This window comes from Tachypleus tridentatus, chromosome 4 (genome assembly GCF_004210375.1).
Source record: "Tachypleus tridentatus isolate NWPU-2018 chromosome 4, ASM421037v1, whole genome shotgun sequence".
Lineage (NCBI taxonomy): Eukaryota > Metazoa > Arthropoda > Merostomata > Xiphosura > Limulidae > Tachypleus > Tachypleus tridentatus.
Genome location: NC_134828.1, coordinates 42,632,679 through 42,649,387, shown reverse-complemented (window position 1 = coordinate 42,649,387; position 16,709 = coordinate 42,632,679). Strand labels below are relative to the sequence as shown.

General features: G+C 35.9%; 1 protein-coding gene across 2 annotated transcripts in view; it reads left to right on the top strand.

The window, feature by feature from the left end:
* The window catches only part of L2HGDH (L-2-hydroxyglutarate dehydrogenase), a 55,184-nt gene that overhangs the window by 9,371 nt on the left and 29,104 nt on the right, over positions 1-16,709 (top strand). For both annotated transcript variants that reach the window (XM_076498024.1, XM_076498025.1), the window contains exons 3-4: positions 517-668; positions 8,421-8,552. In XM_076498024.1, coding sequence (XP_076354139.1) covers positions 517-668; positions 8,421-8,552 — 284 coding nt within the window. The remainder of the gene's footprint in view (positions 1-516; positions 669-8,420; positions 8,553-16,709) is intronic.

Sequence of the window (16,709 nt, the reverse complement as noted above, 5' to 3'; positions counted from 1 at the left end):
TCAAAAGTTTTCTGAAAATTAAGATAGTATCCACAGAGAAATTTGTTTAGTAAAATACTAGCCTTGTTAAGTGCCTCAGCATATTGACAAGAAAAGCCCTACAAAAAACATACTAAATGTAATTTATAAAATTCTGGTGTTCAAAATAATTTTCTAAGTGATTCCAATATCAACAGATATGGAGTTTCTTAATAAATGTAGGCACTTTTATTTTCAAATCACTGTTGTGTAAGAAACAAAGATGCAATTGTATTGTCTCAGCTGATTAACAAAACAAACTTAAACAATATTTAACAATACCGGTATATTAAACTTCTGTTAAATTTCAGCAACTACATTTTACATCTTAGACAAGTTGTAACTTTGTAGTTAAGAGATATTTGAAACCTCAAATAACAGTTACAAAGGTACTCAGAGTTTAGAAGTTTTTCATATTAAGAATTATTATTGGTAAGTGCTCCATTGCTATTGTTTATTAAAAAAAAAAAGATAAATGATTGTAAATTGTTGTTTCAGCTGTTCATCAGAGTGGAAAGAACAGTGGTGTTATTCATGCTGGTATTTACTATGCTCCTGGATCTCTCAAAGCAAAACTTTGTGTGGAAGGTCTGGAGAAGTCATACAAGTACTTAGATGAACACAATATTCCTTACAAAAGGTGTGGCAAGGTTAGCATGTGTTTTCCAACTACAGTATGTATACTATCTGAAGGCTAACAGATTTGATCAGTAGTGTAGCCATTATATTGATCTGTGTTTTCAAAAGTACATTTTTATTGTTCTTATTGAATTCTATTCAGTTGTTATGCTGTATGATTATTACTGATTGTGTGTTTTTATAATTTTTTTTATAAACTGTGTTTAATAGTGTTTGTTATTATTTAGGTGATAAAAATACTTTGTATAATATTTTTCTTTCTGAAAATATCCAACTGGAAGCATAGTAAAAGAAATACTATAGAATTACTGGTGTTATTTTGTTATAAGTGTTGCTGAATTAATTGTCACAAAGCCATATCCTCTCGGTGTGGATTCCTGTACGTGGTGAGGGGACCTCCCAGGGAAGGTTCTGTTCTATCTGGTTACCTTCTCTGGGATCTAAACATCCACCCACATGTTTGGCGTGCGTAGCGACCCGTGAAGGGGAGGAGAGGATCCTGGTGGTTGAGGGGTCCAACTCTAACACACCACTTTGGCTTCGAATTCCTGTAGACGGGCGGCCTTTGGGTGGCCCCCCTTGGGTCAATCGGTTGGTCCACTTGGGCTAGAGTCAACCAAGTACCAGTGTTGGAAGTTCTCAGCGGGTGTTGTGGACATTGTGCCTGATGCTGGTGTTTGGGTATAGTGCTCACGAAACCCTGGCGTTGCTTCATTGTCCTTGCATGACTTTGTAGTGCATCCCCTTGTAGGGCTCCATGATGGGTGGGGTCAGTGGGTACCGAAATTTTTTCCTTTTCCTATGGATCCTCCAAAAAATTTAAATAAAATTGTAAAAAAACAGTCAATGGGTAGCGACCACGTTTTGAATACTCAGAACAGCAATCTTCAACATCAGTAACACACGTACTTCATTTTCTTATATTACATTCTCTTTCGGAAATACCTTTAGGGCAAATGTCCCCTTTTTTTATTCAAAAGGGACTAGAGGGACTTGCTGGCTCTCCAAAGTCAGTAAAGAAACTTCGATCTGGTGACATATTGGTTGAAACATCCACATCCCAACACAGTGAACTCCTCTTGAATTCAAAGGCAATTGGGGATATACCTATTGAGGTTACACCCCATGCTACCTTGAATTCTTCACGAGGAGTTATTGTTGAAAGGGATTTGAAGAACGTTCCCAAGTCAGAGATTCTCGCTGGTCTCTCCACTCAAGGAGTTTCTGCAAGAGTCATCTCCACTCGCAAAGATGGAGTTACACTGCCAACAAATACCCTCGTTTTAACATTTACTTCACCACGTGCACCTGCCACCATCAAGGTAGGTTATCTCATTTGCAGGGTTCGGCCATACATACCAAACCCTCTTCGATGTTTCCAATGTCAGAGATTCAGCCACTCAAAGACTTCTTGTCGTGGTTACCTGACGTGCTCGTTGTGGAGGCAAGGACCACCATGCCTATGACTGTGACATGAACCCACATTGCGTAAACTGCAATGGTTCTTACCCCTCTTACTTTCATTCTTGCCCAAAATGGTTGGAGGAAAAAGAGGTGCAGCGTTTGAAAACGACACATAACATTAGTTATCCTGAGGCTCGAAATTGCTGTCCACAACTCCATCTCGGACATATGCTGCTGCACTTCATTCCACAACTACAGTGGGAGTGCAGACAGATCTCTCTGTGCCTCCAAGAGAATCGTTTTCAAAACAAATGAAAAGCCTTTTGACCTCCGTGGTTAAAAAGGTTGATGAATCGACTTCCACACCCATCTCTGTTCCTCCCATACCTTCCAACAAACCTCAAGATCCACGTCCTTCAGTTTCAAATACAGGCATTTCTTCTGATATATCTTTTTCTCCCACCAAAAGAGACAAAACAATTATTCGTTCACGTCCTCAGTCACTGGATTCCCCTTCCAATAACAAAAACCTGCCCACCCGACCCAGAGCAGGATCCATGGAGGTTTATAGACCTCCTCCGACTAAAGACAGTAAAGAAAAAAGACGTGGTCGTAAACCGAAGGGTTCTCCAGCCACTTCACCTACCTGTTCTTAAAAATGGCCACCTTGATACAATGGAACTGTCGAGGTTTACATTCTAATCTGGATGATATCAAAACGCTGATTGCTTCCTACCATCCTGTTTGTCTTTCTTTACAAGAAACATTTCTCAAAACTGCTGATACTGTCTCCATTCGGCAGTTTTCTCTGTACAGAAATGACAGGTTGTGTGATGGTCGAGTACATGGAGGGTGGCACTGTTGGTTGATCAACACGCGTGCCCACCCTGTCTTTGTCACTCAACACACCCTTGGAGGCTGTAGCCATCCGTGTTTCCTTGGGTCATACCATCACTGTTTGTTCTCTGTACCTGTACCCTGGAGAGACAAATGATCAATCAGATCTTGATGCTCTCGTTGAACAGTTGCCATCTCCATTTTTTAATCCTAGGGGATTTTAATGGACATCATCCCCTCTGGGGAAGTGCTATTATTGATGGGAGGGGCCGATCTGTAGAGCGGATGCTCTCTGATCACAAACTTTCTCTTTTCAATACTGGTTCTTCCACTTACTTTCATGCACCTAGTCAGTCCTTTACCGCTATTGATCTCTCAGTTTGCTCCTCTTCATTATTCTCCCATTTTTCATGGAGGGTTGACAGTAATCCACTAGGCAGTGATCATTTTCCGATCCTTTTGAGAGAGACTGGCCGTGGTTGATGCCACCCTACCCACGTGCCCCGGTGGAAGCTGGATCAGGCAGACTGGTCCACTTTCACTGCTCTCGCAGAACTTGATCCTGCCATCGTAAATCAGCCATCAATAGACGACTGTGTAGCAGCGGTAACTGACTGTATTACACATGCAGCTGCTCAGTGTATTCCTAAAACCTCGACACGTTTTCCACGATATCCTCGTCTGTGGTGGAATCCTGCTTGCCACTTAGCACGGAAGGCTCAAAAGCGGGCCTGGGATACTTTTCGTAGATATCCCACACTTTCAAACCGGGTTGCTTTCCAACGGGCCTGTGCACATGCTAGGTGGGTAAGACGTCACAGCCAGAAGGAATCTTGGATTAAGTTCACAACCAGCATATCTTCTACCACCAGTTTCAAGATCATATGGGACAGGATTCGAAAGGTTAATGGGCACTACAATTCTGTCCCTCTCTCGATCTTACTCTCTGATGGTCAGGAGGTGACTGATATTCGGAACATCGCTAACACTCTAGGTGAAAGCTTTTGCTGGGTATCTAGCACTTCTGCTTGTTCCTCCACCTTCCTGGCCATCAAGACTCGGGCAGAGCGATCACCTTTTTCCTTTCGAACTGACTGTTTCTTTGACTATAATTGTCCCTTTACCCTGGTGGAACTAAAAAATGGCCCTTCATCGGTCTACCAGTACGTCTGTTGGACCTGATGATATTCATTATGACATGCTGCACCATCTATCTCCTGCTTCTCTTGATGTCCTTCTGATTATTTTCAACCAGATCTGGCAGGAGAATGTTTTTCCTGATGCCTGGTGCCAGGCTATTATTTTACCTTTCTCTAAACCAGGGAAAGATCCCAAGATTCCTTCAAACTACCGTCCAATTGCTTTGACGAGCTGTCTCTGTAAGACATTAGAAAGGATGGTTAATGCTCGTCTTGTTTAGTTCCTTGAATGAAACAACCTCCTCTCGCCCAACCAGTGTGGGTTCCGTCGACAGCACTGCACCACACACCACCTAATTCGTCTTGAAACATCTATCAGAGAAGCCTTTCTCAACCGCCAACATCTTGTATCAATATTCTTTGACATAGAGAAGGCTTACGACACAACATGGAGGTATGGCTTTTTGCGAGACCTCCATACATATGGGTTACGTGGCCATCTACCCATGTTTATTAAAAATTTTTTAATGGACAGGAGATTCCAAGTTCGTGTGGGTTCGACACTTTCCCGTTCTTTTGTACAGGAACTTGGAGTCCCTCAAGGCTGTATTGAGTGTTACACTCTTCAGTATAAAGATAAATGCCACCAATTAACAACTCCATCTCACTGTTGCGAATGGGCTGTATGTCGATGACTTTCACATCTCATGTCAGTCAATGGTCTATGGCTCTGCCAGACCCTCGGCCTTAAAGATGCTGGACCCCATTCATCACCAAGGACTTCGACTTTGCACTGGGGCTTTCCGTATCTCTCCAGTTCAAAGTATATACATTGAATCTCATGAACCTTCTCTACACCTTTGCCGTTTGCAACTGTCTTTACTATATTTTTTGCAACTTTGTTCCTTACCAAAGCATCCCACCTGGGGATGTGTTTTCCTTCCTCAGTGGGCCTTACATTTTCAGAACAGATGATCTCCCATGCTTCTTTTGGCCTTCGCATCCAGGCACAGTTGGATGAATTGGGTCTGTCCTTGGATAACATTGCAGAATCCACTGGTCAGCTTATTCCACCATGGCTTATTACAGCCCCCAAATGTGACCTTTCTTTAAGTTATCTGAAAAAAGGCAGATACTCCCGATTGGAAGTACTGTCTTTTATTTACTGAACATCTTTTGAACCATCCTTCCATTTCTATTTATGCAGATGGTTCAAAATCAGGTTACTGTGTGAGCTCTGCCGTGGTTTGTTGTGGTTCGGTGGTTGCGCGCAGAATCCCCTCTACAGCTTCTGTGTTCACTGCTGAACTGTACGCCATATCTCTTGCCCTGGATCATATTGAAGCTGAGCAGTACTCCGACTGCACTATTTATACTGACTCCCTTAGTTCTCTGCTGGCCTTGGAATCACTTCACATTGGTTCACACCCTGTTCTCGCTGATATTCAAAACCGACTGGCCCATTTCCCATTAACGTCTACTTCTATCCAGTTTTTCTGGATACCAGGCCACGTTGGTATTCGCGGGAATGCGCTTGGAGACATGGCAGCTAAATCTATCTGCTCTGGCACTATCACCACTGTGCCTATTCCGTACATGGACTATGGTCCTTTATTCAAGGCTCGGCTCCGTGCCAGCTGGCAGTACACTTGGAGTGAACAACGTGACAACAAGCTTTTTCAAATAAAACTCTATATTGGGCTTTGGCCATCTAGCTTCCGTAAGGTTCGGAAGGAGGAAGTTGTTCTAACTAGACTACACATTGGTCACAGTTTTTTTAACTCATTGTTTTCTTTTATCTGGAACTGATGCACGAGTGTGTAGTTTGTGTAACACTCAAATCACTGTAAGCCACATTTTACTTTCCTGCCATCATTACGACTCTCAACGACGGCACTATTTTAAACATGTTTTGTCCCAGGGTTTGTCTGTAACATTGGACAGTGTTATTGGTGATGGTGATACTGTCCAACTTAAAGTTTTTAGTTTTTTAATGGCCATTAATCTTTTTAACCTCATTTAAGTGTTTGATATTTATTCATTACGCCTTTTATATTGTGGTTCCCTTTTCAGAGTCTCTATCTCTCTAGTTCAGTTTGACATTGTAAAATGGCCACAACATTAAATAACTCGACACCAGGAATGGAAAGGCCAACTTCAGGTGACTAACATTGCTGTTTGAACTACCCATTAGCCGTCGTGGCGAGTTGTTATTCCACTTTTGCTGCATGTCTTTTAACACTTTTCTTACTTTACCTTTTGGTACTGGCCATAATGACACATAACCTGGAACCAGGACTGGAAAGACCAACTTCTGGTGACTGACGGTGGTTCTTGTACCTATCTGTTAGTCTTCCTGGCGGGTTATGATCATTACCATTTTGCTAGAGAAAGTCCTTTACAACTTCTCTTACTCTGCTTTCTCTCTTAACATTGTAGACTAGGTGTCAGCATTGATTTTATAATTTTTCTGTTTTTCAATGATGTTTTATTTTACCTTTATTTCTTTTTATGTATTTTATTACATTTAATTTATTTTTGCCTTTTTACTGGACGTTTGGTGCAGATAGCCTAGCTGCTTTGTGCCATAAAACACTAAATCAATCAATCAATCAAACTGGATCTTTGTTTCTAGAAATTTGCCTCAGCAGTTGGAGCTTTGGCTTGTGGCTTTTCATATTTGCATTAGTGATATTAATGTTGAGGTACCCCAGAATGACTTGGATCGCTTAGTAAGTTGAACAGATAGATAATAAATGATTTTCATTATAGTATATGCAGCATGATAATTAAGTTCACATTTTTAAAGTACTTGGGAACTTCTTCATTGGTTTGACTGAAGATGGTGACATTAACACAATGGAAGATAAGCCACTTAAGCTACTAAGGCAGTGTTTTGTTGCTATAAATAAAGTTAATTAACACTCCTACGAAAAGTGGGGCCTAATAGGCCCCAGAGCAACTTGAAAGGTTATTAATATTAGGCTAATAATTTTGTATTTAAATGAAATTGCCATTTAAATCCATTAATGAATGGATTAACGAGATTCCCACTGTCCCTATCTACTATCTAGCGAAACCACAGCCAGGGGAACGGGCTTGGAGAAATCAGGACTAGAAACGTCTTTTCGTAGGAGTGTTAAATTTTAGGATTTATTTATAGGCATATTGATTACAAGTTAAAAATGATAATTATTTGTTTATGCAAATCATTAATTGGGCCTCATTTGGATTATTTTGTCCAGAGAATGGGTAAAGCAGTGCCTTTGGTGCACTTTCAGAAAGCTTTTGATAAGGTGCCTTATAACAAATTTCACTTCTTAGGAATACTCTGTGCTGAGGAAGAAGGTAGGCTTGATTGGGAATTATATGGGTAGTGGATGACAGGTTATCCTCAAAAAGGTTATTTTTGAGGCTTTCAGATATATTAAATAATTTGGCATATCAAATGATATTGCAGATACTGTAATTTCACACCCAGAGAGTTGAAGTATTTGGTAAGCTGGCTGGTACCTGGAAAATACTGAGTCAGAAATTCAGATATTACTGTAACCCAAAATAGTCATCAAGTCTCATTTGGTTAACTTTTTGACACACTTTTTTCTTATTATAAGTGAAACATTGTTTGAACACTAAAACAGTAGTGTCATAAAATTGGATGAATGCTGGATGTTAAAACATCAATACTATTTAAAGGCATAGTTTTTCATGATTCATCAAATCTCTTGACTTTGCAAAGATATACTGTCTTTTGTTTCTCTTTATATCTGTATTATAAGTAGTTTTGTAAATCACCTTATTAATTTCTGTCTTAACTATTTCATTCTAGAACTCACTTTTTTGTATAATTTGATTCATCAAATCTCTTGACTTTGCAAAGATCTACTATCTTTTGTTTCTCTTTATATCTGTATTATAAGTAGTTTTGTAAATCACATTATTAATTTCTGTCTTAACTATTTCATTCTAGAACTCACTTTTTTGTATAATTTATTGTATGTTATTATTTGAATCTTAAAGTATCCTGGTTATTTAAAACTCTAATTTTGTGCTTCTTACAAGTTAAACTTAGTTTTTACACACAGTTGTTGTGAGTAACTAACAAATATATTGCAGAACAATATACTACTTTAAAACATATAACAGGATACAGTTTGCAAGATGAAAAATATATATTTGTAGGTGTTTTTGTTTTGTTCCACATTTCATAAGATAGTCCTTTTAGAAATTATTGCATGAGATCATTAGAAAGTATTTAATGAGAGTTTTTTGAAGAATATTTGTGTACTTTAAACTGTTTTTCATATATTGATGAATCCTATGTTCTTTTACAGGTTTTATTTGTAGAGGCAATTGGTTTGACATTTTCTGTTGATTTTTTAGTTGATAGTGGCAACAATACCAGAAGAACTTCCACGTCTTCATGCATTGTTTGAAAGAGGCCAGAAAAATAACGTTAGAGATCTAAAAATGGTTGGACCAGAAGAAATTAGAGAGATTGAACCCAATTGTATAGTAAGTATTAATTACTTAGTTATCTAAGATGTTATATATGTTAATTCTATGTGGACAATTATATATGATATTAATAGCCAGGAGTATTACATATGTAATATTGATAAATATATATAACTATTTTTTCAAACAAACTACAATCTTTTTGTTTTTTTTAAATAATGATTGTGGTTTATTTGAAAAAGTAATACATGTATGTTAGCAGAAAATTACAGAAATTCACCTTCTAGATAATGAAACATTTACTATAGTTTTAAGTTTTTGTACATTAAGAAGAGATGTTGCTTTGCTGCAGAGGGTTCAGAGAAGATCTACTGCAATGATTTGACATTTAGAGGGGTTATTGTGCAATTAAAATCTCTGTGTGCTTCTTCTCAAAAGGAGAAGTGCTTGAGGGGGTATGATTGAGGTTTTTAAGATTGTTTTATACCAAGACACGCCTGTTAATCTCTACATAGATTGATGTCTGTTGACATCAACTTATTCTTTGACCACTCAAATGGTTACATCTTTGTCTAGTGCCTTATCGTGATTAATCTTCTAATACTATAAAACACAGCGTGTATTTCTTTGTCTGTCTTTTGGTCATGCAACGATGTCATAACAACTTATATAATTTAATTAGTTTCATTTCTTGCAAATTAAGAGTGGGTTTTCTATGACTGATCAAAAATTAAAAGATATATTTGGATTAAACTGTACAGAAAATTGTGACTTTATGAAAATAGAAAGTTACTGCATTTTGTTATTATAATTTATGAGTTTAGTCTGTATTTAATAACAAATTTTGTTTTAACACTATAAATTTAAGTCTCTCCAGTATTTTAATTTTAATTATAATGTGTTGACAAAAGTATGCCACACGTATTTTAACATCTGATACTTAACCCTTAAACAATGTGAATTTTGTAGGTAGCAGCATCAATCAATGATTGTCAACATTTAAGGGTTATTATTCAGTTATTTCATTATTCTCCTATTGACAAATAGACAGATAGATACACATGCAAGAAAAGAAGTGGTACTGTATATAACAACTTCTAATATGTAGAAAACTAGTGCATTTTAGTAACAATGTATTTAAACAGTATCTTTTATATCATGTTGCTTAGCAATGAAAGTGTAACCTAATATTGTTGTTAAGAGGCTATGTGCTGAAAGTATGAAATGAAATGTATAAACTACAAAATTGATTAAAATATCTGTTGCTTTCTAATTTAGCAGGTTCTATTAATTAAAGAGGTTTGCTTCTATTAATGTTTAAAATCAGAGGACAAGTTAGAGGGAAGGTTGCCTTTATAAACATGCAGCAACATGTAAAGGAGCAATAAAAATATGTGGGTTATACTTTTATGTTAAAATGAGCTCGGAATACACACACTAACATAGTCGTTTAGTATAAACCAGCCTAATAACCCAAGTGAAGCCAGGTACATTTGCTAGATAAAACTTATCACTGAACTTACTTTTGCCATAGAATTATTTAAGAAACCACATATAAATCATGTTGGTCATACATCTGTTTGAGATGCTATTAGTAGAAGAACTGAGTACTTACAATGTAAGAGCAAGAGCACAGTAGTTTGTAAGTCAGTAATCAAGTATAAAATGATTTAATTCTTTCCACATGGGAACTAATACTAACATTTAACTGTTATCAGTATTGAAGCACAAAATATAATTCTTTAGCATATAGACTAGCTACTAATATTCATTATTTTGATACATCAGGCAGAGTAGCCCAAGAGTAGGTTGTTGTGACTAGTGGTCTTCCCACTAGTCTATGGCCTTAAAATTAGGAATGGCTGGCACAGGTAACTCTAGCATGGCTTTGCCTGAAATTCAACAAAGAAATATTGTATACATCAAGTTGGTGTGAGTAAATGCAGACACTATTATGAAGGTAAATTGAATTGTCACACATTTGCATGCCACGCAATCAGAACTCTCCTATGTGAAAATGAACTAAACCACGTATGAAGCAAATTATATGCTGTTGTATAGTACTGGAATACAAGATTAACACAGCATATAGTTTAAAGATATACATTATTTTCAGAACTACATAAGTCAGTTTTTTAATGATTTTCTTTGGAGATATAAACTTCCCAAAATATTTATGCATACGTGAGTCATAGTTCTTTCTATGTTGGGGAATGCTCTTCTAAATCTTTATTTGACAAAAGGCTGTATGGATGTGTGGCTGCATATATCTGGTGAGTTGTCCCTAGATCTGGCATGTACTCTTAGGACTTGAATGGTAGTGACAAGGGGGAACATGAAGAGGGTGATTTGATCTGATTTTTCTATGTTACCCTCCATAAGTCTTGAGTCTTTATTACATGTGTGAAAGGGTATCTCAGCTGGTATTTAAAAATATTAGAAATTTACCTGTAGTAAATTTTATAGATTCATTTAAACTATACAAATCTGTCATTTACACATTTTTTTTTCTAGGGTTCATATTGTTGTTAAGTTTAGCCTCATTTTTAGAGACTTACTTTAACAACATAAAAATGGGGAATTATGATTTCACCACAAACAACTCTCTTACAGACTTGCTGGCCATACTTTTGTAAATGAGTGGTAGCCAGTAAGGATCAAAATAACCACAGCATAAGTTTGTGTGAAATATTCAGACTTTATGATAGTAAAAAACAACAACAACAACACATAGGATGAAAAATGTTTGATAAACCACATAAAAAAATTAAACCTAGTACTCTCATAAGTGAAAGTAGAATGAATCTCTTAAACAGGATGTGTCAATCAGTGTATTTATGTTAATTTGTCATCTTGCTTAAGTTAGAAACTGTTCAGATTTTGGATGCTGTTTAATCTTACTTGTCTAACCTGAAACACCTCTTAACCCCTTGTACACTCTTCAAAATTTTTACTGCACATATTATGAAGTGTTACTAAGCTACATTCAAAATTTAATTAAAGCACTTTATTATTAATGTAGTTTAATGAATTTAACATTATCTAGTATATTATAATTCAAAGTTTTATATTATCTAAATTATTATTCCTTTATTTCAAAAGACGCTTCTGAGACAAAATCAAAACTTAAGTTGTTTTTATATGTATGTGTAGTTGAAATATCCTACATTTGGTTGCTTATGTTTTTGTTTAGCTTTTCTCTAGCACTTCAGTAACAGTTTAGATGAGTCTATACAAGTACTAAGTTAGTCTAAATGTTAGTTTTGTTTCACAGAGGCATCATTTCAAGAATGAACTTATTAATTTCTCTTTTCTGGTAGACCCCATGCCTTTGTTCCCATGTAATCTGTTGCTAAACAACAGTCATTTCTAGGCTTGAATGGCATGCTTCTAACCAAAAGAAAGAGCATACTTTTCACTTTATTTCTGCAGACTAAAATGAAACTTAAGTCACAAATTACTTTTTGAAACAACAAGCAAACTGCTGCTTGTACACTGTAAAGATCAATGTCTCCTAGAGCTTATCTGTTTTTTACTTGTATGTATTAGTTAAATTGCATTTAGGTTTTACTTTTATATTTTAGTTACTTACCTATTACTTGTATTATATATTTCATATTTTAAAGGTTTAATGATTTTTTTAATTTACCTGTAACTGCTTTTCTTGTGAATGTTTGCAAAATAAGCATGTGCAAACCATTTTGCATGCAGCTAATGCATCTTTGCTGATCGTAACATTATAATTCCTACAGGCAGGTACTAGTTGATGTTTCAACATAAAGAATAAAAGTCAATGAATTAGAAAGGAAAATAAAACATTAAAAATAAACTAAAAATGAAAATACATGAAATTACACCTGACTCAAAAAAGATATTTCAAAATTGTTCAACAAAAGGTTAAAAGGAATGTACATATTTCTTTTATTTAATTTCAACATTTAATTACATTATAGGTTTATGATAAGAGCTTGAGTTAGTAATATGGTAGATAAAAAGGTAAATAAAATATAAAGAATAAAAACTAAAGAATTTGAAAGAAAAGTGAAATATTGAAAATAAACTATGAATGAAAATATAAAAACAAGAAATTGTTCATATGTCCAAGAAAAAGATATCTCAAAATTATTCAGTGTACAGTTAATAGGTATTTATATATTTTGGGTTCTCACTTTTAAAAATTTCGTTGCATTATACATTGATGATAAAAGCTAGAGTTAGTGACATGGTGGAGAAAATGGTAAATAAAATATAAAAATTTACCTTAAAATTTTTTGAATTGATTTAGGTGGTTCTAAATATTGGGCAAATGAAACGTAAAAAAAAAAAGATAATAAATAGTATTTTTATACTTAAAATGGAACTCACTTAGCAGGTGAACTGTACAGAGTCTGGGTGTAAATAACTATATTAAGTAAGAAATTATTAAGATAAGTAGAAAAAAATCAAGAGTTAATGTTTTTTTTTCCAAAACTAAATTATTTTAGGAAGGTTTTGTTAGATTTTTGACAATTTCATCCACTAGTTTTATTTAAAGAATGAAATATACCTGTAGTTACAAGTCTTAGGGTTAAAAGAAATATAAATAACTGCCAACACAAATGCCTTATGAAATGGTACAGTATAACCAGTAATGTTTAAAAGTCTTTTACGTCTATTATGGTTGTCTTATTTACCCAAATTATTTACAAACAATACAAGGAATCCTTTCTCAGAAATACTAGACTGAACGATGTCCAGTGTCACTAAGTATTACAAGAAAAATAAGCAGCACTACTATTCAAAACAAGCAACACTAACTTTCAGAACTGCTCTTTCTTGGCATATTTTCAGAATGAAAATGTTTGCTGTTTAATTAGAGTGTAGAATGTATCAAGTAGGTGGTACAGTAAGTTCATGATCATAGGTGTGTTTTCTTAATTGAACAAGAATGGGTGCAGATGGGGTGAGTATCAAATGCTAATGATTTGAAAACTATCATATTTGTTGACCCATTTGATCACTGAAACCATTCCTACAATTATTTTACTGTGTTGAAATCAGCTATTACAGAGAAGCTCAAGTAACTAACCTAAGAATAAAACAAGTCCTAAAGACTGCAACCAGTGACGTAAAAGGAAAAGTCCCATTTTACTTATTATAAGCAGACTTGGCAAACTGAATGTCTTATGAGATACATCTTACTATGAATTGAGTCGGCTTGCAACTGCATTTGGGTTAGATCATGAAAATGAATATGTCCTTAAGCTTATACTGTAAACTTTTCATGTATGAGGCCTAACAAATCCCAAATAGATTATGAATGTGTACTGATGATACTTGCCAGTGATAGAACATTGACTTGACAGAGCTGTATTCATTCTACATATTGCAATTTTTAGAGCTTGCCTGTTGTGTGAATTGGGGTTGAAAGGATTGACCATAAAAATTCATTCCAAAGCACACTTACCTCCTGTCACACTTTAGCTTTATCCTGATGAAAAGCTCACTTATTTTTTCCTATCTAAGCAATTGTATGAACTCTACTTCACTTGCTCTAGTTTTATACTCCACAACACTGCCTCTAGCAATTCCAGTCTTTAGATGTTCTCCACTTACATCGATGTGCTTTCTATATCCAGTCTGTATGTAAGTCCCATGTTATTCTTTCATATTCACTTTCTTTTCCAGAGCAAAAATTATGTAGATGACCTTACATGTTTAATGCAGGTTTCTCTTCAGCGCAGTTACTGCATTTGCAGTATTTTCTTTTAAATTATTTTAGATTTTTTTTATGGGGCTTAAGTATACTGTTCATTTTCTTGATTTTATGAGAAAACAATTTTTTGAGATGTTTTTCTCTGTCAATACTCACATTCACATCTCGGATACAAAGTCATCTGATGAGTTTCCTCTATGACCTCATTATTCTAATGTTTTCTAGGCATTGGGTAATGAAACTAGTGGCTGACTAGTTATCTCATCTCTACAGAATGAATGATTTTTCCTCAGAATTATTGGATTTGCTCTTGTGTAGAGATACTACATATCAAGGCATTTGCCACACATTGGAATGCTCTGCTCCTATCCTTCTGGTCTCCAGTATCTTACCCTCTGGCTTGAGGAGTAGATGTTGCCATCAAGGATTGAATGAGTCTTCATTTTTATGTATTCCCTGTCATTTGTATGGTGTTTATGGTTCTGGCAATGATTCACTCCACCTCTTGTCAGGTTCTTCTGGTGGCATCATATAGGTTGGATCAGACGTGGCTTTTTTTTCTCTAGTATCTTCAGAAGTGTCAACTTCTTCCACATCCTCCATGGCCATCTCTCTTATGTCAATCACATGGAGTATTTTCTTCCAGTAGTTTGTGTTATTTGACTTCACGTCTGACTTTTATGAGGTCTATCACACGACATCAGGGACTGACATCCTTTTGACTTCTTTGTTAACACATTGCATTTGGCATTCTTCTTTAGAAGTTTATCAAAGGAAATAGTTTACATATTATCCATGATCTCTCAGACATGGATGTAACCTTTTATGTCCTACTGTGCAACATTTTTCTCAAGTTTTGACATGGCCCTCATCTGTTACCCTGTATAATGCTGCCTTATCAGCTCATTTACTTTTTTCTATGTAAAAATCAGTTTTTGAGTACCCAGTTTTATTATTACTTTTCAAATAACTTCAGGTTATTCATCCTTGTCACAATTTTCAGGATTCTAACTAGGATATCACAGTGGTTCTTCATTCATTATCATGTCCATCTTTTGAACCTTTGGGGTGATGTTCATTATATAATCTTTCACTGAAGATATGCTTTCTTCCGTTATTGGCTAATGGGGTTGAAGATCTGTTGAGTTTACACTTAGTATTCACAAGACACTTACTATTTCAGCTATGTTATATTATATCAATACTTGCTCCTTTCTACTTAAAATTTTAACAACCAGGGAATGAGATGAGGTGTTCTTTCCTAATCATATTCCTCTCATTACCCATTTATGCAACCTTTCTGACCTGAATCATCTCTACACTGTTATGTAGTGTGCAATGAAGAGTTTTGGGCTTCATGTCACAGTTTTTTATGCATTAGTATCCTTCAGTTTCTAACAACTTATCTCCTGTCACTTTGACAAGTTGAATTCATCAACTGGTTTACATAGCTTAGTCTGGTCTTTTTTTGGGTTTCATCTCATCCTGTTCAACATATATTGATGTTATTAGCAGCTTGGTTGCATCACCCACAGTAAGAAAGTGTAGAGGCCAGTATGTATACCACACCTAACCCCTTTATAATACACTATGTATATGATTTAGATTGTCTTTTTCTGGGATGACCTTTGGCTACTTCTGTGGGTGTTCTGCATACCCTGGCTTGATTGGGAGAGAGGTGAGTAACTTCATTATTTTCCTTTTTAAGGACTTTCTTGTCATTCTCATTTGGATCCCACACAGTGGTGAGTGTTGTCTGGTCATGTATGCTTTTACAAACCTGCACTAGCTTCCAGTAGACTAATAGCTAAGTTACTAGAGGCAAGAAGATTTGTTGAGATGGATTTTTCTATGAGATTGCCTTGATATTTTGTGGATGGTGAACAATTGTTCTATATCAAATATTACATACAACACTGGACTACCACTCATGGACTGTCATGAATAATGCATAAGGGGGCTTTACCCATACCTGCTAACCCCTAAATAGAACCTATCAGCGTTGGTTTTATTTTCAAAATAGGAAATTTGGTTTATCTATTACACTGTCTTCAGAGCATCATTCCTAAGGATTACCCAGTGGTATTGTCCCCTCCTCTTCTAATGGAGTAAGGAAGTTCTTATGACTCTCAGCTTCCAATCACTGAAGTGGTTAACAGAGGTCTGTTCCTCTTGATTTATGTTTGTACTCATTCTACTTAAGGAGAAGAGTATGAAGCTGGTTATCTTCTCATCCTTAACTCTAGATGGTTTTTACAGATGTTGAATGGTTAGCTGGTCCAGTCTACACAAGAGCCTCCTCATAATTTCAGTTCTGAAATGACACTCACCTACGAGATTCTGTGTGGCTCTTCTTTTTGGTCATTGTCTTAATTTCCACAATCAAGAAAGAGGGTCTTCGACTCCTCGTAACTCTGCATGCAGACCATCACTTCTGTGATACTGGGGGCAGAAAACTTTATTGTGAGGACTTGTAATTTTAGGTTTGCAATCCCAGGCTGGATAATCTTCGTTTCCTC